The sequence below is a fragment of the Rhinopithecus bieti genome, unplaced genomic scaffold (assembly GCF_001698545.2).
Source record: "Rhinopithecus bieti isolate Rb0 unplaced genomic scaffold, ASM169854v2 scaffold_19, whole genome shotgun sequence".
Taxonomy (NCBI): Eukaryota; Metazoa; Chordata; class Mammalia; order Primates; family Cercopithecidae; genus Rhinopithecus; species Rhinopithecus bieti.
In genome coordinates, this window is record NW_016803360.1 from 1,872,367 (window position 1) to 1,898,930 (window position 26,564).

The 26,564-nt window shown below is 33.2% G+C and overlaps 1 protein-coding gene across 1 annotated transcript in view; it reads right to left on the reverse strand.

Moving 5' to 3' along the window:
- The window catches only part of PTPRK (protein tyrosine phosphatase receptor type K), a 586,650-nt gene that overhangs the window by 34,116 nt on the left and 525,970 nt on the right, over window positions 1-26,564 (reverse strand). Inside the window, exons 14-16 of the mRNA XM_017879345.1 lie at window positions 13,522-13,660; window positions 5,018-5,178; window positions 3,127-3,162 (exon numbers count right to left, since the gene is read on the reverse strand). Of these exons, the coding sequence (XP_017734834.1) occupies window positions 3,127-3,162; window positions 5,018-5,178; window positions 13,522-13,660 (336 nt within the window). The remainder of the gene's footprint in view (window positions 1-3,126; window positions 3,163-5,017; window positions 5,179-13,521; window positions 13,661-26,564) is intronic.

Consider the following 26,564-nt stretch of genomic DNA (forward strand, 5'->3'; position numbering starts at 1 on the left):
AAAAAAAAAAAAACAAATGTTTTAAGGGGTGTTACTTTGAAAAGCATTATACCGTCATACTCATTAACAGAAGAGAAAATACACTCTTAGGGGAACTTTTTTTTTTAAACGATAATGCATACTGTAGAGAACGATATTTAATTAACAGAAAAACATATTTCAAGTGCTAGTACATTTGCCTGTTCTTTCACCAACTCTACAAATAGGATATGGCAAAAAATGAATTGTTGTCCCCATGATAAACATTTTTTCTTCCTGGAGAAGGGAAAAAAAAAAAAAAAAGAACCCTACAATCAGATTTGTGTGCCTCTGTAATTTAGCTTGATTGCATTTATCTTTACTCCCTCTTATTAAGCTGAATGCTTATTTTTTGCATTCATTCCTAAAAATACCACACTGAATCAAAAAATCCCTGATAGATTCTGTTGTGACCTAACCACCTAAGTGAATTCATGTCTTTTACACAGATTTTTCCCACCCCTCCACACAAAAACATTGGCTAATAAACATGATTCCTGAGTTTCCTATTCTCAATATGAGACCGAAGTCAATGGATCTACTTCTATTAAAATATTACAATAAACAGACCGACATAAAGAATAAATACATCTCCCCACAAAAATTAAATTCAGAAGCAACTGATTTGGGCACTGCTGCAGAATATACGTTAAGGATGAAAAGTAAAGAGAACAGATAATGTCAGAGAGGCAAAATGCAATCACTCAAGCTGGAAGAAGGTAGCCAGGGCTCAGTGGAACAGCCCCAGGGCTCAGTGGAGCAGCCCCAGAGCTCACTTTTACCTGCTGGAGTAGCAGAATATTTACAATTGAAAAAGGCTTAGTGAGAAACACAGAATTCACCCATATTCCAAATCTTACAGACGATTGTGTCCTAACATAAAATAGACAGTGTCTTTTGTTTTGCATTAAACTTTAATACAGTAGTACAATGAGCAGTAAGGTCTTTAAAATCATCACATATGCATTATTAATCTCAATACATTTCTGCCTCATTAAACCACCTAATAATGTGACTAGTAGTGACGGTACATGTACTAATCATTATCCTTATTATACATTTAAGAATAATAACTTGAAATACATCCTTGATTGAAAGGTTTTTCTAGAGTTCTTTGCAATACACTTACCTGTTATAGGAACTTAAACCCAATGAAGCAGTAAAACACAAAAACCAAAAATATGAATCAATATGAAAAGTTTCTAAGCCCTTTTAAATCAGTAAGCATTGGCATTAAACAATATTTGAAGTGATTTCAGAAACTGCATTATAAATACAAAAACGATTGGATGCAAAACTCTAAAGACCACAATCCTAAGAATGATGAAAATACAACATATCATTTCTACATCTAATATGATTAATGAGATAATTAGCTTTTAAAGAATGCCAATATATTTTAAAACACGCTTGACTTTCAAAATTAAAATGTATAATGAATGTTTATATAACTAGACTTCATGACTCTATTGTGTTAAATTTGACTTTCCTTAAACATGAAAATCCTTTTTCACAGGGAAAATTACTATAATAATTATTTATAGTTTATAAAACTCATACACATGACCTAATTTTCTCTTTATAATAAAATCCTGTGAAAAAGGTATGGTAGGAATTATTATACTGTTTTACAGATGGGAAAACAAAGATGTAAGGTATTTTTATGAGTTCATATTGTAAATCTACAGGAGGAATGAGACTTGGACTTTACATATGTGTAGAAAATTATTGTAATGAAACTTAGCATTGAAGCAACTAATTTTTTCCAATTAGTTATCAATATTTTAATTGAAATGTATTAACTTTATACTGACAGCATTCTACAGTGCTTAGCAGAAGATGACATTTTCGGAGGCATCTGATGTCTCCTTAATGATCCCCAGTGATCATCATTTATGGCTCCTCCCTGTGTGATCAGATCACTCCCTGGGGCAAATCCCCAGTTCACTTCTTAACCATTATTGGTGGACATCAAAGGGAGAGTGCAAGTAGAGATGAAGAACATTGACTTTTCAGATTATTTAAGAATATATATCCTTCATAGTAATTATAAAATTATAATTTTAAATATTTATTTTAGTGAATGAGAGGTATATTCTACCTGAGTTAGTTGTGTTGTTCCAAAATATTTTAAAATTCAATTTAACATTGATTGTATGGATAACCAAAATACAAGCATAAAATATGAGTTAAAGTTTTATGTTCACAAGAAATATTAAATATAAATAACAAACATGACATTTGGGAATTTACAAGATATATTTATGTGATAATTTCCACATTTCTTTGGTTAAAGCTTAACTAGAAACACTGGTAAAATTGATATGGAACCTATGAACATGTAGGCAAGCTGGTTACTAATCATTGGTGTATAATTAGTCAAGGAATAGGGTACAAAGTGGAATGAAACCCATTCCATTCTTAAATATATAGGTAGACTTAAAAAATAATATAATTTTACATCTGTAAAAGCCTTAATTGTCATTAGCAATAGCAGTTTTATTAGATGTTATACAGTGGTAACCCAAGTAGCTTGTTCTAAATTTCTTGAAAGGTAACACTACTTATCAGATAAGGTTCATGTAGAATGTCTAACCCCACATCAAGATTTTAGCAACTTTACCTACATTAAAATAGTCTTAATAAAGACAAAAGCTAAAGCAAATGCACATAATCCTAATGTTCACTTGTAAATTTGTTCTTTTGTGGTTATAAATTAGGAGGATTTAGAAACATTCCTTTCCATTAGGTAGACTTTTACATATAAACTAGTTATTCAAGCAACACTGGACCCTGAGATGTATGCATTTGGCTTCATTCTACTAATTTTGACATGTTAATATTAGTTTTACATTAAGGGCCATTGTACTTCTGCTCCAAATCTAACAACCAAGAATTAAAGAATACATTAAATAGCATGCCTTGTTAATCTGAAATCCACTAGATCTGATATTGGGTTGAACACAGTTGCTCTCTTTGATAATATTATGGCTGTCTATTTTCAAAATCAAGCTGCCTCCTGCACTGTAAATAATCTGTATGTGGGCAAACCCATGCAAGGAGGTGTGATCCATGCAATGAAAAGATGATAAAGATTTAGGGCCTCACCTAACACAGCAGTCGGTACAAGTGCATCATTGGGCACTGCAGGAAAACAAAGCTCATGAAGGAATATATTGCTCTAAAATTGTTTTTTAAAATCTTTTTTCTTTAAAATAGATTTATGCTTTTTTAAGAAATATAATTATTAAATTTTCTCAGATTACTGTATTCTGCAAATGTAAAATTTTCTCTCCCAGCTTGCGTTATATCTAAACATCAAGAAAGGTGTATCTATAATTATAGTTCAGAACTCTGTTTAATTTAAAAAGCCAGAAAATCCAACCTGACATTACAAAAATTAAGGAAAAAAAACACGTATTTTAGATCTATCAAATGTAAGGTATTTAAAGAAATAATTATCTCATATTCATTCCAAACAATTTTTTTTCAGTTAGCTGTGGGAAATAGATTTAATCCTTTCTCTAAGTTCGTAAGTGGATATTTATAGTTACACTGCAGAATTCAAACTTTCAAATAAGGTCCTAACATAGGCAATAGATAGACAAGTTTGTGAAGCATGAATCATTTCAAACCCTTAAGTGATTAAATATTAAATTAGTAGTTAAGGAGATGATACATCTTTATTTTCAGCAAAACTTACTTTCAACAGTAATAGTATTTTACGTTTTCTCCATCATTTATCTATAGTGAAATAAAAATAAAATAGATCTGAAAGACACTGTCATGATTATAACTAAATTCCAAAATGACTCACGTATAGCATTCCTAACTACTAATTTGGTATACATATATACATAGAAAATGATGGGCTTCATTTTAGATCCAATAGTTACTGAAAAATTTCACCAAGCTGAACAATTCAGAAAAAAACCTTCCCTCTCTGAAAAGACATACAAGCATACAACCTACAAATACTTTGTTTTCAATCTTACTACTACATATGTTCATAGTTTGTATAGGAGATAATACTTCTATTGTTTCTTTGCTTATACCCATGTTTTCCAAATTGGGGTGTGCATATCTCTGAGATCTGAGCCAAATGTCATAAGGCCCAAGTTATACAAGGCCAGTATACTCAAGAGATATACCTGATTTGCCTGCTTCAAGCATCAATTTTACTTGAGGATTTGAAGAAACAAAGTTAGACAATTTTACTTAAACTTAACTAACTTAAACAGATGCACTATAGAACAGAATATAACATTCATATGAAATTTGAAAATAAACAGTAATATTGATTCTGGGGTAATTATTAAAGTCACCTGCTTTTAAACTGTATTTCAGTGGAAATATTTTAAAAGCCTTGCCTTCATAGACCAACATTAGGAATTTTCAAGACAGATGGATGGATGAATTTCACTATTCCTTGCAAATCCCCCAATTCAAGTACACTTTTGGACTTCACAGCAGATACTTGAGAGCACGTAGACTAACGTTTTCCTGAGTTAACTTTTCAGTATTGCAATTCTCCAGGAGTCTACAATATACTACTTTAATGGCATGATTTTACCTATGTCAATAATTCCCAGAATTACCGTTTCCTCTTATCTCAAAAGAGTCTTTCATCTTACACAAAGAAAGATGCAAATGGAAAAAGCATTATAAATTCTGACATGAGCTAACTTTTTGTAGGCAATCATGTATTTTCACTTAAAGCAATGACATGTGCTATGGACTGAGTGGTATATGTTTGGAATATCTCTTATGATACAGTAATAAAATTCATAGAGTTTGAAGTTAAACTAAATCCAATATCAATCCTGATGAGAACCCTTCTTGTAAATTCCATAATATCCTCCATCTCTTTCTCTTCTTTCTAGCTGCTTCTCCCCTCACTTCCTTACTCTCTCTCATTATTCAAAAGGTAATGTGCAGAATTCAAAGTGAACTTAATGAGCCGTAACATCATTTATTAAAACTTTAATGAAAAACTTACATCTTGGACTAAAGTTATGTTGGTCCATGAAGGTGATGGAAAGAGGATCTTCTGCATGCAGAGTGCTCTGATCAGCATAACTTCGATCCATTGCATTCACCATGTGAGTCATCTCCTGCCGAGTATTCCCCATGGCATCTTTGCGTTTTTTAGCAAGTTTGCTGCCAAGGCAAATACAAAACGGAATCCTTAGTGTTTGAGGCTTGAAGGAGAGCTAACACCAGCAATAAGTAGTTCAGGTGAGCCCGAGGATAATGTTACAAACATGGTTTAGAAACCCCAAGCACTGGTCACAATTTCAGGAATTAAGTTTGACATTCAAACAATTATATTTGTTCCTTGCTATAAAAGTATTTTGTCAGATGCATACTTCAATATTCAAGCTGTCAACCCAAATCTCTCATCATTTCCTGTATTTTATTCTCTTAAATATCATAAAATATAGTTATATTTATTAAAAGCAAAATAAATACCTCCTTACTAGAGTAATTCAATAAATATTTAAGCTAAAGTCAAGTTTTGATATTCCTCCTGGGTAATTAATTCTTTTGATCAACTTTTAGTTCCTTTTAGAAATAACATGACTAACTTTTCAAATTTGTTTTACTGTAGCCACCAAATTAAAACAAAGACATGTCCCATTCTTCATTCTCTGTGCTATTATTAAAAATGCAATGTGTAGCATTAATATATTTAGCAATATATTTACAGCATTAATCAGAAGCTAATCTGAAGACTTTTAGAATAAACCACTGCTAGAAAATTTCTAGTACACATGAATATATGGGATTAAATCATATACTGTGTAAGAAAAGTACTGAGAAAAGTTTTAAAAAATGGAATGGAAAGATACGCAAATTATCATCTTGGAATACTCACATGGTCAAATATTAAAAATGTGTTTTCTAATTAGAACCATATGATGTACTATCAACTAACTACAGCAATGCTTTATAAATGCAGAAAGGCATATGATTTAAGAGATTGGCTAATAACAGCATTAGAATTATGAACTACTCAAATATTGGCATGTTCATCTTACATGTCATGGATGTAAAATATATTTTAGTTCTTTGTGAATGTTACACATGAAACATCCGAGAAAAAGGGCTATTAAAGGCACACAAAATATTTAAATCACACTAACAAGAAAATTAATATATAAATAAAGGTACTCTAAAAGCCTGCAATAGACAAATTATGTTACTAAGTTTATGGCAGCAATTTATATTGCCTTGGAAATATTCTTTAGTTGTTTTAAGAACACCAATCCTCCACTAGATTATAAGCTAAGCCATTTTCTTCTGATCCTCATATTAATATCCAAACCAAAGTAAATGTACTACAAACACTACAAAGGCTCATTTAATACACTGAGCTTATGTATGAAGGCTTCTCCTTTAAAACATAAATCTAGCAATTGGAGGACTGCTCCAGTGCAGGATATTTTTCTCTGAGAATTATAGTACTTGGCCTCAAGGCAGTACATACACAACACACACGACACGTGTACACAGCAGATGTGACACTATGTTGTTTAAGATAGTCATAAGCTAAGATTTGGGGATGGAGATAGCTATTTTAGAAATAATAAATAACGATAATCACAGAATCACAGTATCGGTAATAAGAAAACAACGACAAAGTGTAACAAGAACTATCACCACCACCAACATAACTACCACGACACCATCACCACCATCATTTATTAGCAACATTTGCGCTATATATTCAAAGAACTATTAATCTTTTTCTAGGTTTGAGGGTAAAAATCCTTTATGAATATGTAGGTTTCAGACAGGTAATATAAATGAGTGCTGCTGTCAGTGGCAAGATACCATAAGGAAGGGTAATGAAGAATCGGAAAGCAGTTTAGGGGCAACTTGCCTAAGTGACTACTGGTATTTGATCCCAGTGTTGAACTTCTGGCTTATTTATTTATTTTTTAAGACAAGTCATGAATCTGATTGTTGATGTTAACTTTCTTGATTTTTTCAAGTGGTTTTATTTTTTGAAACAGTGTATGGGCCACATGAAACATCATAAGGTCACATTTAGCCTACAGACTTTCACTTTCCAAACTTCCCGCTAGGCCATCATACAGGATGTTTGCTCTTTAACCTGCAACATTTTTTTGCCTGTAATATCTGGCTAACTTCTATCTGTTCGGTCTCAGTGTAATAGACACTTCATCAGGGAGGTTTTACATGACTGACTCTAAAGCAGCCTTTCTCAAGTTAGGCTAGGTATTTTCTATACTACCACATTCTTCCCCTGTAATGAGTGTTATTGACTGAAAAGTGCGAATATCTTTCAATTGTTTTCCCCACTATGTGCTCCACAAAGAGAAGGATGATCTGCATAGCCTTGGCACTTGACTCTGTGTCTGGCATGTAACAGGCTTCAGTAAATACTTGTTGAATTGATGAATTAGGCCTGTTATAGACTTGGCACTTTTCATTTGTTAACTCAATTCTCAGATCAATCTGCTGAAAAAGGCACAAGGATTCTAATTGTATAGATAAGTTCAATGAGGCTCAGGGGAGTTAAATAACTTGCCCAAGGTTATTTATCTAATAAGCAATGAAGAATGACTTGGTTCTAAAGCCTGAGCTCTTACACTGTATCTGGTTGCTTACACTTTTTAAATTGCCACATTTCAAAGTGGCACTACTTACTCTAGCAGTTGAACACTAGTTAATATACACCACTACTTACTCTAGCAGTTGAACACTAGTTGTTCTAAATTTCAGCAAAATATATAGAAAAAATATTTTGCCAGCCGGGCGCGGTGGCTCAAGCCTGTAATCCCAGCACTTTGGGAGGCCGAGGCGGGCGGATCACGAGGTCAGGATATCGAGACCATCCTGGCTAACACGGTGAAACCCCGTCTCTACTAAAAAAATACAAAAAACTAGCCGGGCGAGGTGGCGGGCGCCTGTAGTCCCAGCTACTCGGGAGGCTGAGGCAGGAGAATGGCGTAAACCCGGGAGGCGGAGTTTGCAGTGAGCTGAGATCTGGCCACTGCACTCCAGCCTGGGTGACAGAGCGAGACTCCTTCTCAAAAAAAAAAAAAAAAAAAAAAAAAAGAAAGAAAAAATATTTTGCCATTTGTAAATTTTAAAACAGCAAAAATTGCCTTAGGAAATACCTTCCAATCTATGTTTCTAGGATAAGAAGAATAAATTCATTTCTCAAAAAATATAAGAGACTGAACTGAATAAAAATAGCACTGACAAAAAACAAACTGAAATTTGGATTCAAAATAATGTTAAAATTTTGAAGATGGGCAGTTCAAAGTCAATAGAAAAGACAAATTTAAACCCTGAGGCTTTACTTTAAAATATGTGTAATTTATATGTATTTCATGATTGGAGAAAAACAAGAAGTAATGAATTTGTTAAATACATGACAGGTTTAAATTTTCATGCAATGAAGGACTTTAACTTTTCAGATTCACAAACCTAGATTAGTTGACAAATTATGGGGGAATATAACCTTTGTTAATATCTGCCAGCCATGAATTATGAGCTTGGTTTTTATACCTTAATCCTCACAACAACCCTGTGAGGTAGGCTTTCATTCAGGCTCTTCTAAAACAAAGAAAAATTAACATCAGTGTTAAGTGTTTTGATCAAAAACAGATAGTTACTATGACAATGCCAATGAATATTAGCTCAAAGATCACATCTGGTTTTCTTTTAAGCTCTACTCTGATTTTATCTATTTTATCTTTAAAAATCCCTGTAATCCAGATAAGCATCACTAGGTATGGTTAAGCAGCCTTTAAAAGCATATCTCTGTGATAATCTCTGTAGTTATGATTAAAATTGCCAGTAACCCTATGTACTACAATAATATTAGTATAACCTGTTACATTGTCTGGAACACAGAAATGTTGTCCATCCATCAAAAAAGGAATCCCATTTTAACATCAGAGCTGCATCAATGGTTAATGTTAAGCTATTGACAGTCTCATAATGAAATACTTATTGATTCCAGTATGTTTGATGCTTTGTCTCCTCCTGAGCAACGAGCATATATAATGTGCACTTCAGAAGAGTTAAGCAATTCATTTTGCAACTAGTTTGAGTTTGACAGATGTGCAAATGACTTTCATTATGAAAGCAGCCAACAGCATAAACTTCTGCAGGTGGATATATGGGTGGGCCATAAAGGGGGAAAGTGCTCCATCATTGTATGAAACGGTACAGTTGATTATCTCTGGCTTCATCAAACATAATTTAACAAGGATATTGTGATTCATCACAATAAGTTAGGAGCACTGTTAGTGTACAGCTGCTTGGTTTAGCAGATTTTAGGAAGCAAAGCTTTTATAATATTTGAAATGTTGGCAGAACTGTGTTATAGTCATGGAGAATCGAGACTCTTACAAAGGTTTTGTTGTAAAGCTAGCTTCAATTTACCTAGTGATTTAAATGCTGTGGGATATGTGCCCCAAACATACTTAATTTCAATCTTTAAACCTTGAAAGGTGGTGGATCAAATACTGGTCAAGCAAAGTCCAAGAATGCCTTGCTGTAATGTTCCCTTGATTTAGATGAAAAACTACTCCGGCATATTAGGTGATAAGCTGAAAATGACTCAGGAAATAGAATGGACCATCTTCTCCATCCTTATCCAAATGAACAAACCATGCTTGAGTCTCGGAAGAGTTACAGACTTTGGAAGAGAAAAGGAGCAATGCGATGCCTATATCTGTTCCTAGTTCCTAGTTGACAAAGGTTTTTTTGGCTCTAGTTTTAGGAAACATTTGTCCTACTTAAGTTACAATAAACTCATTTTTTTTTTTCTCTAAAAGAATTTTATTTCTTTGTTGCTGCAACACCATGATTTTTCTACTTTTTTTTTCTTTAACAAAAGCACAATGATTGCCTTAATGGCCAGACCAAAGATGTTCTGAAGTTATAACCCATCCTGGATTCCTAGAAATACAGAAAGAGATGTTATCACATGCAGACCTGAACTAATTTGCATCCTATGAAGGCATTTTGAGTGTTCCATAAATACACCACTTGGCTCATTTTGTCAGACATAACGATGCTACATAAAGATAGTGATTTGTGAGTTACAACCACTATCTCTTCTTTACCAGATGAGTGAAGTGTCATATTGCTAAGATAAGGTACAGGTTTAACTTTAGTAAATAAATGATGTTTTTGGCTCTAGACTAAAGCTACTTATGGAAAATTATAAATGAATTAAAAGTAGCTGGACAAACAGAAATACAATATCCCTTTTAAAAGATTGGCAAAATAGGTAATAAAGTTTAAGTTTTAGAGTCTGAAAAAACTTTTTTTTTAAATGTCACCAAAATTGCAAACATTCTGTTTTGTTTTTGAAAAGGGATACTGCATCCTTAACACATGTAAAGTTGTACATCACCCATTTTCTACTTACAGGTAGTAGGAGTAAGAATAGTAGCTCCTCCTGGCAAGCAAATCACAGACAGTGGAAAAAGAGAAGCAATGGTGAATGAAAAGCATGACTCTGTCACATTCAATAAAGCAGAAAAATGTGCGTTAAAAAAGAAAAGAAAAGAAAAGAAAATTCATGTTTTTTTTGCTTTGCATTTCAATTTGCTCATGCATTGTTAGATTTTTTTTTTTGCCATGCAATTAAACAGACATATGCAATTAAAACAAAATTTAAAATACATAATTTGGAAAAAATAACATGCTGATATTTCTTATTGCCAAAAAATTGAAAATTAAATGGATTGTGTATTTTCAACATGCAGTTAAGCATAATATCCATTACCATCTAAATATGTGACAGATGGAACAGCTGTGCATAGAACTTGTGTACTATATAGATTATTTTTCTTTAGATACAAAACATAAAGATTTACCATATTAATATATCATATATACAGAATAACACCTAAATTTCTACAAACAAGTTATTATATCTTAATGGTACATAGGTATATACATATGTTATGTGAATATACATATATACCATATACTATATATACACAAAGATACTTCTACAGTAGATGCATGTGAACATAATATCATACACAAACATTTACTGTATTGAAACATAATTTCAAATTTATGTTTGAGTTATTAATGTGTTCATGCTGTGCATGTAAAATATAATACACAACCAATGAAAAATGGCATACATTTGGAAATAATTGAATAGCGATTAAATTAAAAAAATGACATTGCGTTTTGAAAGATGCAATATCCCTTTTCTTAGCCTAAAAACTTACTTTATATATATCCTTAGCTGTAAAACTTTACTCAATTGAATTACACACCATCCTTTTGCAAAACAACCAAAAAGACATGGAACTGTTTTCCCCACAAGAAATATATCTACATATATTCATCCCAGTGAGGGATAAAGTCAAACTTAACACTAAATCTAGATAAGAGACTAAAGTAATTTGTTTTTCCATTATTTTTATTATAAATTTATATATTAAAAGGGAAACATTTTATATTAATAGTTTTAAGCTATACTTGATGATAATATCCAATGCAATGCTGCTATATCTATACTTTTTTATATGTATGATAAACATACTTGTGATTAAAGCATATATGTTACATGTGTGACACACGGTACATATGAGTAAAAGTCATTACAAAGTGGCTTTGGCAAGTAAGAAATTCAAGTAATGTAGATATACATACTATATATTAGAAGGTAACATATCTAAATAATGAAACCTGATCTCTCTAAAAAAGTGCAGGTTTTCCTGGATATAAAGGTGATGGTGAGGAACAGAAGCAAAAGCCCCAGCATACTTTCCATCAAAAGACAATCAAAGCATAATTATGAAAGCTCAAATGTTAAATATTTTAATAGAGAGGCTCATTAACTTAACCATTTAATATATGAACCAGAAAATCAAGTTGTCATATTATACAATTTTAGAGAGCTGTCAGAGCATTTCACCTTCCCCCAAAATCTTGCTTAGTGATGGTTTTAGCATACTTTAGGAAGTTTATTTTTCAATTTTTTTTTCATTATTGCTAAATCAGAGGCCTGGATAGGGAGGGTTATCAAGACAAATGAATGCTTTCAAATAAAACTGAATAGCCCAATTCTAACTGAATATGAGGACATAATTAGAAGTCACTTTCATGTTTATATCCAATCTGAAGAACATTGTTAAACAATGTTTGTTAAATTTGCTATCTAAACTGTTTACTTAAGTCTCCAAATACCAAATTTAAACTAAACAGAGACATAAGGTCTGAAGGTTACATTTGGTGATTTTTATTGATCTTTACTGGCAAATTTTTATTGCTAAAATACTTAAAACTTTTGCCTCACATATGATGTATTTTCCAACCACAGAGGGAGACAACAGCAAGAGAAAGCACTATTTGGGGAAAGCACGTATGTAGCTAATTTAACACAAAACACTATAATGCATACCTAATGTTTCTAATGCAGATGTGTCTTCTCCAACATATATATCTCCAGGGGATAATCGTAAAGAGGCAATATATTAAAATAAACTCTGATGGAATCATTAAAACATGTAGTATGAGTCTTATCTATAATGTTAATGCTTTATTTCAAGTATAAAATAAGTATAATAGTAAACTAGATAATTTAATGTAATATAAGCAACATCATTTGTTATATTTTTCAATAGAATTCATTGATTACAACCACTTCTATACACCAAACTATTTTAGGACTGTACTTTTGCTTATAAAGATTTTTTTTTTAAAGTCTTTCCAAATTGTAGCATTATCCCAAATACACAATGGGAAGGATTAGAGTGCTATATTAGTTTCCAAGACAATGCCTTACAGATTTATGACATTTTATATAATGTAAAACAGCTGAAATTACAAAACTGTGTACTTTGAAAGGCTTTTCATCAGGAATATACTTTGGTCTCCAGAGCAAAGCTCAGTTTAAATTCCAGTAGGTCTTAATATCTTCAAGTAATTCCAGAAGATGGTGATAATGGTTGATATAGTATAAAAAATTAGTGTTCAATTAAAACAATTTACTCTCTATTTTAAAAGGCTAAAATTTTTAGTCAATGAATATTTAATGTACAATTTTACTAAATAATATTTATATTCTTCTCATATCTTATTTGTAGCCAAGATGTAGAAAAATACATTAAAAGAGCACAAAATAATTCCTAGACCACAGCCCAAGTATCACAATAAATCCATATTTTGCCATTGTTAATAATAACACTTCAAATACAAGACAAATTATCTCAAGTACCTTTGCATTTGAGAAATTTAAATTCAGATATTAATTTCTAGATCAACTTAACAAAAAGCATATGTTTTATATCCAAAATTAAATTGCGAATAACCAAATAAGAATTTATTAGAGAGCATGTCCAATAGACTCAGGTGCTGACAACATTGTTAAAATTAAAAGTTTCTTCTTGTTGTTTGTTCTAATTTAAAGGATCTTGAGAAAAACAGGTTTTTAAAACCAGTGACATAAATGGTACGTGAGGAGGACCGGACAATATTAGGCCTTACCTCTTTTTTACAATTAATATGACAACTAGGAGAAGGAGGATGAACACCAAAATTCCAGCACTAATTCCTGCTATTTTCACGACTCTGTCTGTCTGCTTGGCGGGATCTGGGATCACTTCTGGTTCTTCTGTTGCTGCTGCTAAATGAATTAAAAAAAAATTAAAAAAAAATTAAAAAAAGTTACAGAAAGAAGCTAATAATCACAGAAAAAAAATTATTCCCAGTAATCACCCCCAATAAACACAACTTGTTTACTGTATATTAATAAAAATAATTTCACAATGTAAATACAGAAGCATGCTAAAATACAATATGAGATTTAGGGTCGAGGTAAGGAAATCTTTCTGACAAGAGGTTTTGTTAATACAAAAAATAAAACAAACCTCCGAAATAAATATCAAAGAGAATGATGAACTAGTTTTCCCCAAGTGCCCTTGAAAGTCAGAACATAAAGTTTTCTAGCAACTAGTATATTGGAAAGAAATGGGGTCAGATTTAGAGGTTTATCAGTCAATTCAGCAAATGCTTCTTGACTCAAATGCCAAGTGGTATGCTTGGTGCTTTAAGGCAGTAGTAATGACACTTGTTTGGGACAGAAGGGTTAAGTTTAATAAATGTCTAGTATAACTGCTAGAAGCATGAGTTTATGATTTAATATATATAATTTGAGATGAATAGTTGAGTTGGCACAAGAGGAGAATAGGCAAAGAAAAACAAACACATCAAGGAATATTTCACATTATTTTATTAAATAAAACCCAGATAATAAACTTGGGAAACAACTTGGAGAAGATGATTATTTTTAAAAACTTCTTTGTATGCCCTAACTTCCTTTCTTCCTCAAAACCATCTGGCTACTCATCATACACACAATCAATTAAAATTATAAACTTTAACTCCTTTACAACCCCCAGTAACTCTCTGCAGACATTTTCCTTTTACCTCATTTACCTTGAAAATTGACAAGGAAAGTATTACTACCTACACTTTATCAATAAAGGAACTGAGGCTTAGAAAGATAAGGATAGTTTATAAATTGCTCAAGAGCAAAGAAAAAATCTAATATATCTTCTGTCTTTTAAAGCACAATTTCTCAATGTTTCCAAATCCATGGCTCCTACTGCTAAAAATTGGTGTAATAAGAGTCCAGGTGATTCGCAGGATTAGACACATTTGGGAAACTGCCTTGAAGCACCCAGCACAGCGCCTTGCACTTGGAGTCAAGAGATGGTGTCCACATGAACAGACACACAAAGAAATCTCTAAACCTAACCTCGTATCTTTCCAATGGACAATTTGTTAACTAGCTCTTAAAAATCAACCAAAATCCAACTTTGTCTACATGCTGACTCCTTTTCTTTTCTTTTCTTTTCTCTCTTTCTCTCTTTCTGTTTTTATTCTCTTAAATTGATTCAGAATCCAGACCACAAGGTGCTAGCATACTGAGGCGCCCCTCCTCACATACAGCAACCAGAAAATCAAGACCCAAGATGTAACAGAGAAAACAATCACAAACATCATCGCAAGTAAGACGCTTAATCAGGCCCAGCGCTCTAAATTCGTGTTTTTCAAAACAGTCGCCAGTGTTTCAAAAAGTTTCCAATAGTCCACCCCATCAGAGTATTTAAACTGATTCTTCGCCCTATTTTTATGCTTATAAAATAAACGCATTTTCCATCTGAAAATAAAATTTTAGCTTTTGTTTCTTTTAGTTGTTTTTATGTATGTATTTAATAACTCACTTGGATGTATAAGAACTATGGTTGGCGTTCCGGAAGGTAGAGAAGCCAAGAAGAAGAAGGTAACGAAGGACCAGCGACTAGCTGACTGGGCCCTCAATTTATTAAGACTACCATTAATCAATTTATTAAGAGGGCCAGTCAGCGATCCTTTCTTCTTTACCTTCTCCTCTTGGCTGCTCTACACTCCCCCAACCCATAGTTCTATACATCCAAGTATCTGCTCCAGTTTTCCCACCAGCCACAGATTCTGCCAAAAGGAGACTGTTGAGGTTAACTATTAATTTCTCAAAGTAAGAAATCTGACAGAAAAAATACATCTAATGTAAATATTGTTATATAAAATGGTAATTTAAAGCTAAACCGGTGAGAAAGACATAGTTCAAATAAAAGCATCAGAACCGTTAACTTTGTAAAACAATTCACTATAACTGTCTTAATTTATCTTATTTCAATTGCATAAAAACTCCATAGACTAGATTTGGTAACTATTATTCTCAAGCTGAAAAAGCAAGCCTTTGGCTGGTATATTTTGGGAAACTAAGGAAGATTCCCTTTCTGACTTGACACTTTCCATATATTCTGGCTGTAGGGAATTTCTAACCTCATAATTATGAACAGAGGTACCTCAAGGCTTTCAAATTATTTTATGGTTCAGTTTACCAAAACATGTAGTAAATATGTTAGAAATCTTTTCCTTTCCAGGGCAACTTCAGAAATAAATACATATATCTATATCTCTATATATGTAGCTATTGAAAACAGGTGGAATATATTACAAAGTAGAATGAAAAAACCTAAAAGGAACATAGTCATTGCTTGTAACTCTTAAATTACATTGGTTTGGCAGAGATACTACTTCAAATAGGAAGAGAAACAGAATGTTTGATGTAGAAATCCCTAGAAAAAAAGCCTTAGTCCATGCAACAAATAATCATTATTCACTAATCAAAGACTACTTTCTTCAGGTTCTGTGAGACACTTGGCTTTCAGGGGCTAATGATAATGATCCCTTAGTGATTTTCTGACATATCTGAGTTATCGAATCAAATGTTTCTGAAAATTCTCTGGAAGAGCAGTTCTTGCTTAATGAGGTCAGCATTTTTCATAACAGTTAAAATACATGCTATTATGGTATAATTTTCTAAATATATTATACTATGAGTGGCATATGCTACATTTTACAAAAATCTTCAGAGATGCTTCTTCCCCACCAGAAGCAGATAATGTATATGGGTACAAACATAATATATATAATTATGTAGGTGCAAATATAAACTATCATCATGAAGTAAGAACAGCAGCTTTAATACTACTACCTAGATTTAGTAATAAAATAACAAAACTGACATGAGGGTGATGGGTCAAACAATTTCAAAGTTAGGGGATGAAGAAATTTTTAAGGTTTTACAAGTAATACAGATAGGTTAATGAATTCATGTAAACATATTTCCAGAAATAAAAAGCCAAATCTGAAAGTAACTTTTTTAACATAGATACTAAAACGCTTGCAAGTGTACCAAGAGTACAAAGCATTAAGACTTTCATAATCTATTAAGCAAATCAGAGATATTACTTTAAAGTCATAGTCTATATGTCTTTGTTAAAGACTGGACTTCAATTCACATTCAACATGTGGTTAATGAAGGAAAAAAAGCCCATTAAGTTATTTGTTTGAGTTGGGTAAGGCTGCCTGTCTGTCATGATGACAATTCTTGTGCCAAGAGTTGTTCACTAATCTTCAACATAATTATTAAGCTGAAGTATAGAAGTCTAATCAAATTCTCCAAGTACATGTGATTTGGTGGTTGTTTTCCTTAATTGTGAATTCTCCTCAAAGTCTTTAGCGGTGGCATTTATTATTATCATTACTATTACTACCATGAACAGTAGTTTTCACTAAATATGTCTGTATAGATTTATTAGTTTGGATATTTTAATCACATGTATCTTTTAAAGTTCTTGGCCTGCTATAATCGGGGAACATAAATATCCTATTTAAAATCATTCACGCTTAGAAGATTCATTAAAGGAAATACAACCAGTAGCCCCTAAGTGAGCATTTTCCATTTTCTTCAAAGAGAGCAAAAAGCTATTAATAGTGGTGGGGCCCCTGATTTCTGTTTATAACTTATGCACATACACAAAGACAATGTGGAGCACCGTTTTCAGAAAAGCTTTCCTTCACCATAAATCTTTACCTTTTTTTATCTGTCAAAGAACATATAAGGAATCCCCAGTGTTCAGAAGCCAAGAGCAGCATAATTCTTTGTATAGTGAGAAAAAAAACTAAGGCACAATTTTATTTTCATTGAGCAAATTTCTAGGATGCATTTTGGGGGGGCAAAAATAGCTAAAGTGACGTCATCAATTGTGTCTTTTCTCCCAGTACTTAAAAATGAAATAGCTTTAAAGTCACACAAATTTACTTTAAAAATTACAACTATTTTAATAGCTGTGATTAGACAAATTCATTCTTCTACTTTCATAATGGACATTAGAGATAGAAGCCTCTAAGTACAATGTATTAAGTAATCTTATTGTGTCTTTGGATATATTATTGTCACTCAAATTCTGCAAATACTCCTGGTATTTCATTAGCGCTTTCTTCCTTTTTAAGTTATAGATCTGAGAAACTGTTCCCACTCATGTCCCAATCATTCTTTAAAATCCTACCAGCAGGCTATGTCCCCATCCACGCCAAACCACCATAACCAATGTTTCTAATGACTTGCTAGTTTCTGAATTCAATGTGTACTTTTCTATTCTTATTTTATGTGACCTCTTAATAGCATGTGACATTCCTGTCTACTCCCTCTTTCTTGCAATACCCTTTTTCTGGGACTTCCATGAACTTGGGTACCTCCTAGTTTTCTTGGACTCTGGTCTCTCCTTTCCAGATTTTTGTTTGCTCATCCCTTAAAATAGGTGCCCCTTTGAGTTCCTCAGGGACCTATGCCTCTTGACACTGTGTTCCATACTTTTTGGCTTGGTGATCTTATCCATTTTCATCTCTTTAGTTACTGTCCTGATACCTGATCACTCTCTAATCGATGTATCTCTGAATAAAAGTTGCAACCCAAATTCCTGACCCAAGGAGTCATGTGATTAATATGTCTTCAGGTCAATGTATGACAGTCACCTTAAGCACACCATGTGCAACCTGAACTCATAATTTTATCTCATGCCAGTTCTTTTTCAAGTGTATCCCCTTTCAGTAAATGGCAAAACTATTCATACAGTTCTTCAAGCCAGAAATGTATGCATCATTCTTGAATCCTCCACTTTGCTTATCTCTAGGATTAACATTTATCATTCAAATTGGGATGTTTTTGAAGGAAAACAAAAACTGGAATTATCTTGGGCAAACTGGAATGCACAGTCACTTTCTCACACAATGAGTTACAAAATTACTACTTCCTAAATATTCTTTGTCTTCACTTTTCCCAATCCCACTGCTACTACCTTCACTCAGATCAGTATCATCTCTCAGCCAGATCACACAGCAGCCACCTATGTTTAATCTCTGAATATACTGTCTGCCTATTCCACCTCAAAACCCACATTGTAGCACAAGTATTTTCTAGGATTTCAACTGTATCATATCACTGCACTGATTAGAGCCCTCCAATAGCTTCCCATTGCTGTTAAGGTAAAGCCCATGAAAGCAGAAACCATATTTATTTTGCTCACCATTGAATTTCTAGTAGGACCTAAAAAGGAGCAATACAACAGAAAATATTAGTTGAATAAATGAAAGAATGCCACTAAGCCTGCCTAAGGTAGGTTATATTGGCATATAGAAAATCAGTTACTTCCTTAAAAAACACAAGGATGTCTCTGATCAGACAAATCTCTTACTGTTGTGGATATTAACATAAGGTGAACTTGACACAAACATTTTTGAGTCGTCTCTGGAAATTTCAAGCCCCTTTGTTACATTCCTTTATAGAGCTAACCGTTTCCACCATCTGTCACTACCTATCGCCAAACCAGTGTGCAAGAGAAGTCCAGTGTCACCGAAAGCACAAGGGATTGGATCAGCAAGACCCTGTTTTGATTCTTATCTCATTCTCTTACCTGTTGTGTGACAATGAGCAAGTGAGAATCTTTTAGAGTGAATGCCTTCATCTATAAAATAAAATTAATAACATTACCCATCTTGTGTAGCTTTTAGGAATAGCACGTAACATAATGGTGTGAAAGGTTTCCATAAACTAAAACACATGGGATAGTAGAAATAGGAGTAGATGCTGCTGCTCTAGGTAGAGATAACCTAGATGTCAGTTCTTTGGGTCCATTATATAGAAATGAAAAACTATGAATAGGAAAAATGAAATTATCGACAAACAGCTTTAAAAAATATCTTAGCTCCCTATTATATAAATATACAATGACAGGTTGTGTAAAGCACGTGTTACTTATTACACAGGCTGCCACAGTGGAAGCCTAAACCTTATGGACGTCTTGAAGTGTGTATTCTTTAACTCAATGATCCTTTTAAGTAATTTGGCTTCTTCATCGCATGTGATCTTATGAAACTTGCCCAGTATTAGATCACGGACTAAAACAGGGTCTACCAGAGATTTTATTGGTGAGAAAAGAGAGCAGCTAAATGCCATGTGCTTTAACAGTAGTTGGAAAATAATTTATTCTCCTTTAATAATCATATGGATGCAACCCAAATATTTCCAATGTGGAAAATAGTGCAAAAGTCTATGAAGACTTTAAACAACTAAGAAATAAAATTACAGATTAATATTGCAGATATTGGAAATTAATTTTACACTGCTTAAGGCATCTTCTAGTCTTAAGAGTCTCTAAATTAGTTTTGGTTTTAAAAACACAGCTCAAAATGCTATATAAAATTCTGAAGTGACAGAAATATGTTTAAGAAAGCAATAAAGTAAGTATGTTTTAGGAATGTATATAATGGTAAAAAACATGTAAAATATTATTTTGTTTCATAGTAATGAAGAATAAATATTTTAATGTGCATATTAATTTTTCATCAAGTCTCCCATTAAATTCATTCAATTAGGTAAAATAGAGCGTTAGTGTACTGTCTTACTTCTTAAACACAGTTGATTCTATCTCCTTAGTTCTCTCTGAAACTGGTTCTGAATTCTCCACCCCACCTTCGACTGCCTTCAGGACCCAGTCTTGTTTTTTCACTAGTCCTCCTGCTTCCCATGTTGGCTACCTCAGATTTGTCCTATATATTGCTAGTTGGATGAGTTTTCTAAAATGTAAATGTGAAGAAATGACTACATTGCTTTACATTCAAGAGGAAAAGGCAAAAGTTATGACACATAAGGCCTTTCACAAGCAGGCTCCAATCAACATTTTCAACCTCGTCCTCTGAGACACTTCCATTCATATACTCTTATCATAAAAATCCTTCCACCATTTCTCAAATACTATTTACTCTATTTTAGGACTTGGCAAACTATGGTCCTTGGGTTGTATCCAGCTCATTTTGATGAAACAAAGATTGTAAATATTAAACTTTACAAGATAATACACCAAACTGTTACCAATTTATATTCCCACCAGCATTGTATGCCAACCCCATTTAAATGATATCTTACCACAGTAGTGTATGCCAACCCCATTTAAATTATATTAAATTATATCTTACCACTTCATATTCTCAGCCTTCTTGATTTTCTACTTGAGCAGTAGAAAATGATATGTAATACATATTTGATTACTACTAAAATGACTTTTTGAGATACTTGAAACATCTCTACCTGTTTTTTTCTCTGAAATGTTCAGTATATAGCTTTGACTGAAATTTGTATTACAAATATCTTCTCCTATCAGACTGCATAAGGGATGAAAACCATCCTTTCCCTTTAAGATGTTAAAAGTTCATGGCTAGGACCTCTATTACAAAAGACAGATTAAGAAGAGAAAAATACAAATTTATTAATATAAGTTTTACAAGACATGGTAGACTTCATAAGGAAATGAAGAACTAATGCAACAGTTAAACCCGAGTGTTTTTATAGTAGGTTTGATGAAGGGTGACGTTGTAAAGGACGATGACAGGGTAAAGAGTATGAGCTAGTACAGTAAACCGCAGAAAACTTAGCAAGGCCTGTTTGTTCAGATTCTTCTCTGTGTCCCTTATCTTTGGAAAGAAGGGTGCTTTTTTTTCCCCCCCTAGTTATAAGGAGGACATTTCTCCTATGAGGGTCTTATGATCTGCTTCAAGGGAAGGTCAGAGAGATCTTCCTGTTTCTGTCACTTTCTCAAATGTTTTTCAGGTTAACATATTCAGTATGCTAAGGTGCCATATTTTGGGGTAATGTGTCCTGAAAGCTATCAGTTGCTTTTCTTCCCACTTTACTTATGGCATGAATAACAGCTATTAATTTTAATGAAGTCAAATATATCAATCTTTTTTATGGTTAGGGTCTATTCTTTAAGAAGTCCCCTTCAAACCTGAGTTTTTAAAAAATTCTCTTTTTTATTTGAAAGTTTTAAAAGAGTCCAAGATGTATAGTAGAAAGCTGTTTCAGGTCCTCCTCCCTCCCCACATACATACCCAGTTACCTGTGCATAACTTTTGAATTGATCCAATGATCTACACAGCCACTTCTGTCCTATATCAAAATTACATAAGTACATGAGTCACTTCCTGGATTTTCCATTATATTCTTAGAGGAAATAAACTATTCTGTGCTGATAGTACATGATTTCAATTACTATAGTTCTGTAATATATTGTATATATGATGGAGATATCCCCAGGCATAGTTCTCTTCTTCTTGAGCATCTTAGCCCTTTTTTCTGTTTTGTTCTGGGTAACTTCTTCAGATTTAAACTCTAGCTAATAAATTATCTCTTCATTTTGCCAAATCTGCTATTAAGTCTATCCAAAGGGTTATTTTTAAATTTGAACAATTATGCTTTACCTTCCTACAAGTTCCATTTGGTTCTTGTTAAACGGTTCTTTGTTTAGTTATTCCTGATAGCACCATGTTAATCTTTATGATTTGCACTTTATTTCTTTAGAGGTTTTGTACAAGGCTATTTGTATTTGACAATCTCAATACCTGTAGTTTTTTTGAGGATTTACATCTGTTGTTTCTGCTAACTCTCACAGTGAGTTACTTTCAATAATGCTTGATGACCTTTGATTGTGAGTTAATTGCTTTATGTTAGTCTATGGGAACCCTGCAGGCCTAAATTGATCATGCTTTCATCTCAAAGATAACTTACATCTCCTACCAGTAGCCATGAGGTGTTCCATACCTCAGACCAACTCTGCCAGCTCCATATGGGAGTCCCAGGCTAGGCAACACTCTTACTACCAGTCTGAAGATAAAAGTCTCAAGGGCAATATAGTTTTAGCATCCCTCTTCAGGGATTACCAACCTCTCTTTCTGCCTGTTGCTCACTGTTTTCAGCTCTCTCTCTTTCCTTCTCTCTCTTTCTCTCTCTCTCTCTCTATACATATATATATATATACTACTGCTCAAGTGACAAAAATCAAGAAGGCTGAGAATACAAAGTGGTAAGATATAATTTAAATGGGGTTGGTGCATATATATATATATATAATATATATTATATATATTTTATATACATATATATGTGTGTGTGTGTATATATAGAGAGAGAGAGCAGAATAGTGGGTCCTGACATATCTCTACCAGCCACTGTAAGTCCAGTAATGTATCCAAAGATGTGTCCTATCCAGGGTAGGACTGTTCTGCAGAGGTCCTCTGAGAACTTAATTTGCCAGACTTCCAAAATGGGAAGACGGATCATGGGCTTTTATGTTCTTTAGTTTTCCTAACACCTTTCCCTTAGCTACCCTCTCACCTCTAAACACCAGTTAATTATTTTCCCGTAACCCAAATAAAAATTGTATTGCAAGTATTTCTCAGCAAGTCTACAACTCACACTAGGTCTGGAGCGAATCGAGGGCAAAGATATAATCTCATTCATGTCTTTATGGCTAATGATTTTTACATAATTACCAATATATTATTAACTTTTAATATATATTTGTTCAATGAGTAGGTAAAATATGAAAAATGCTCATAATTTGTCAAGGTATGTTACTTATATAAGAGCATCTATCAACTATAATATACTGGTTAAAGTTTAAAATTTTTTTTGAAACAAATACATTAATGCTAGGGTTAACTGAACTAATTTATAAAATCTACAGCATTCTTTAAGAGAAAAATTCTGCTCTTCATAGCATCAATTGGTAAAGAGCTTCAACCATCTCTGGAAAAACACTAACAGTGAACATTCTCGTCAGGTGGCCTTAAATTTTTTTTTGATAAAACAAAACCATCAATCAGAGTTTGAATTCCAGCTTTGTCACAAGTTGACCTTAGGTAAGTTAACCACTGCTCCTCACTTTTCTTATTGGTAAAATGGAGATTGAGTCTACTTTCTAGACTGACTCAAAGATTAAATGTACTGAAACATGTAAAGTGCTAAGGACAATATCTAGTACTTTATAAAGCCTCAGTAAGTATTAGGGAATGTACAAACAGATTCGGATAAAGTTCTCTTTCTAAATCTGGATTTCAGCACCATAAATATTATAGCATCACAGAAGCAGCATTAGATGGAGGGAAGTGTACTTTCTAAAAATACAGAGACAAGAATCTGTTATTATTTATCATTTAGTAGGTATTTGTTGAGTATCTGATGGGTACAAAACACTGTACTAGGCTAAAAAACCAGAAAGATGAACAAGTGTTCTTACTTTAGAGACTGTATAAACTAGAAGAACATGGAAATTACTCAAATGACTGTACTTATTAGCAGAATACTGCAATACATACCATGGCTACTAGTATTACAGAAGAGGCACAGATAAGGCTCCTCCATAGGGGGATGAATTTGTATCTGATTTGTTGACATCCTGAAACATTTCTTAGAATCATTCAACAAAAAAGTCCAACTGTGGTTTTCAAATAAAGACAGACAAACTCAGGAGAGGGAAGTGGTTTTTTCATAATTCTAGTATTAACTTCTGACACAATTAAAAATACAGCCCATGCTTCCTGGCTCCCATCTGGCACTTTCACTCGGGAGAAATGTGATTAGCCACCTATATTAGGAGTAATTTTCAACATTGCCTGTTCAAAACACGGGGGTGAAGTGGGAGATACAATAGAGGTGTCAGACTCAACTACTACCTAAGAAAAAGAAAGGAAAAGTTGGGGAGATATAAATACACATAAATTGGCAGTCAGTCACATCAAATCCTTTTAGGGAGAAATAAAAGCAGACTTAAATGGATAGACGAATGAATGGAATCTGGGAGGGTTCTGAGAGGAAGCCTTAGAAGCAAAAAGAAAAAATAAATAAATGTTCCATGCCCCATCTTAAACCCACAAAGAAAACATTTATTTTTTTTTGGTTCCTTCCTTTCGTTAATTAAATAAATTATTTGGTGTCCCTGACATGTGCCTGGCACACTTCTAGGGTTTAAAGAATCATCGCTGAACAAAATAGAGATATTTCCACTCTCGTGCAGTTTACATGTCTGTGTTGTCTAGTAAATGACAGACAAGTAAACAAGGATCACCTGATAGTGAGGAGTTCTATACTGAGAATTAAAACAGACGGACAAGGTAGAGTGCCTTGGTGACTGTGTTAGATTTGGAGCTGAGAGAAGACCTTTCTGAAGAAGACATGGAGGTAGGTGGTGTGTGGTTTTTTTTTTTACTAAGTTGAGGAACTGTATCATCTCAAAAGCAAAAATGCTTTAAGTGCCTTGTCTATGTAGTAGGTGCTAAAAGGAGTTCAGTGATTATGGAGTTGTTTAATTGACAAATGAGAATTTTTTGCCCACGTGAAATAACAAAAATCAGAGAATAACAATAGGATGAAATTAAAATTTTATTTGGGGAAGTAAAAAAAGAAATACCCTAGAAAATAATGAGCTGGTTCACATTTATGCCAAACGTAAAGGAAGGAAAGGAGTGTAAATCACAAGAAACTACACCTTCTACATACTGATTATTACATGTGTGACATCCAAGTAGTAATGGCCTATTAAGAGTAAAACAAGCTGAGCTGAACATTAATGGGAATTAAGAGAAAGAAGTTCAAACAGTGTGGAATTATATATCTAAACATAGTGTTTATAGGAGAGTAGGCTACGGAACAACTAAACCTGACCCAAAATGAAATTGTTCTGAAATGATAAATGTGGATATATGGAGATGTTAGGGGAAAAAAGCTTCATGATAATGTCAGTGATATTTTTTCCCTTCCACCAACTACAGGACCAGAAAAGTCTCTTCTTCAGGGAAAAATCTAAAATATTAAAATCCAGGCACTGTATGTAATTAAAAGGCAAATGCACTTGACATTTTTGTTGGCACAAACTCAGAATGCCAGATCTGGGCCAGTCACCCAAACATGCCATTCAAAGCACAAACAGGAACAAAATCACATTTGAATATTAGAGAAAGAAATAGAAAACAAATAAAACCTTTACTAGTGCTCAAATTATAAGAATGTGATGTGATCTAAAATAGTAAAGATGGTCTACTTTTTAACCTATTCCCACTGATCTTATTTACAAAATGAAGGGTTAAGACTAGCTGTTTTTTGGGATGCTTTCAGTTATGAATTTCATTTTCATTTTGAGCAGGTCATTTTCCACCAAGGCTTCGATAATTCATTAATCTGGCATATCTCAGGAGAACATACAACATGGTTTAAATCACATTAATAGAGGTTGCACTGCAATTTTCAGAGGTGTTTATTTACTAAATTAGAGACTGCCTTAATATTAAACAGATGAACCAGATTTAAAAAATGATTTTAGTTGAGCTCTAGCTTTTCCAAGATAATTTAGTATAAAGTCTAAATTATTAATAAATATTTTAGAGTTTGAGATTGGTTTTTAATCCTAAAATGTTTTTTGGCCTTGAGTGAATGAGAAGATGGGAGCCTTATTTTTAAATGATTCTTGGTTTTCTAAAATTATCTAATAACTACATTTCACAATTTCTAATTCTCAAAGTATCTAACAAACGCTTACATCCAAAATACTTCAATGGGCTGTAAGTTGTCCAATTCTAGATGATCAACCTTTTTATACTCAACATCTTCCCCTTGTCTAAATTGGACCCTTTTAATAAGAAAGTTTCATCTCTTCCACAAAGCCTTTTCCAGCCCTCAATCCCCCAAGGGTCTTCGGAATTTCTATGCAGCTGTTGGCTGTATTTCTCATTTGAACTCTAAATCACAGTCTAATAGAGGTAGGCTGGAGTTTTAGAAGGAGCAAGGCTTTCTGAAGTCACCATTCACC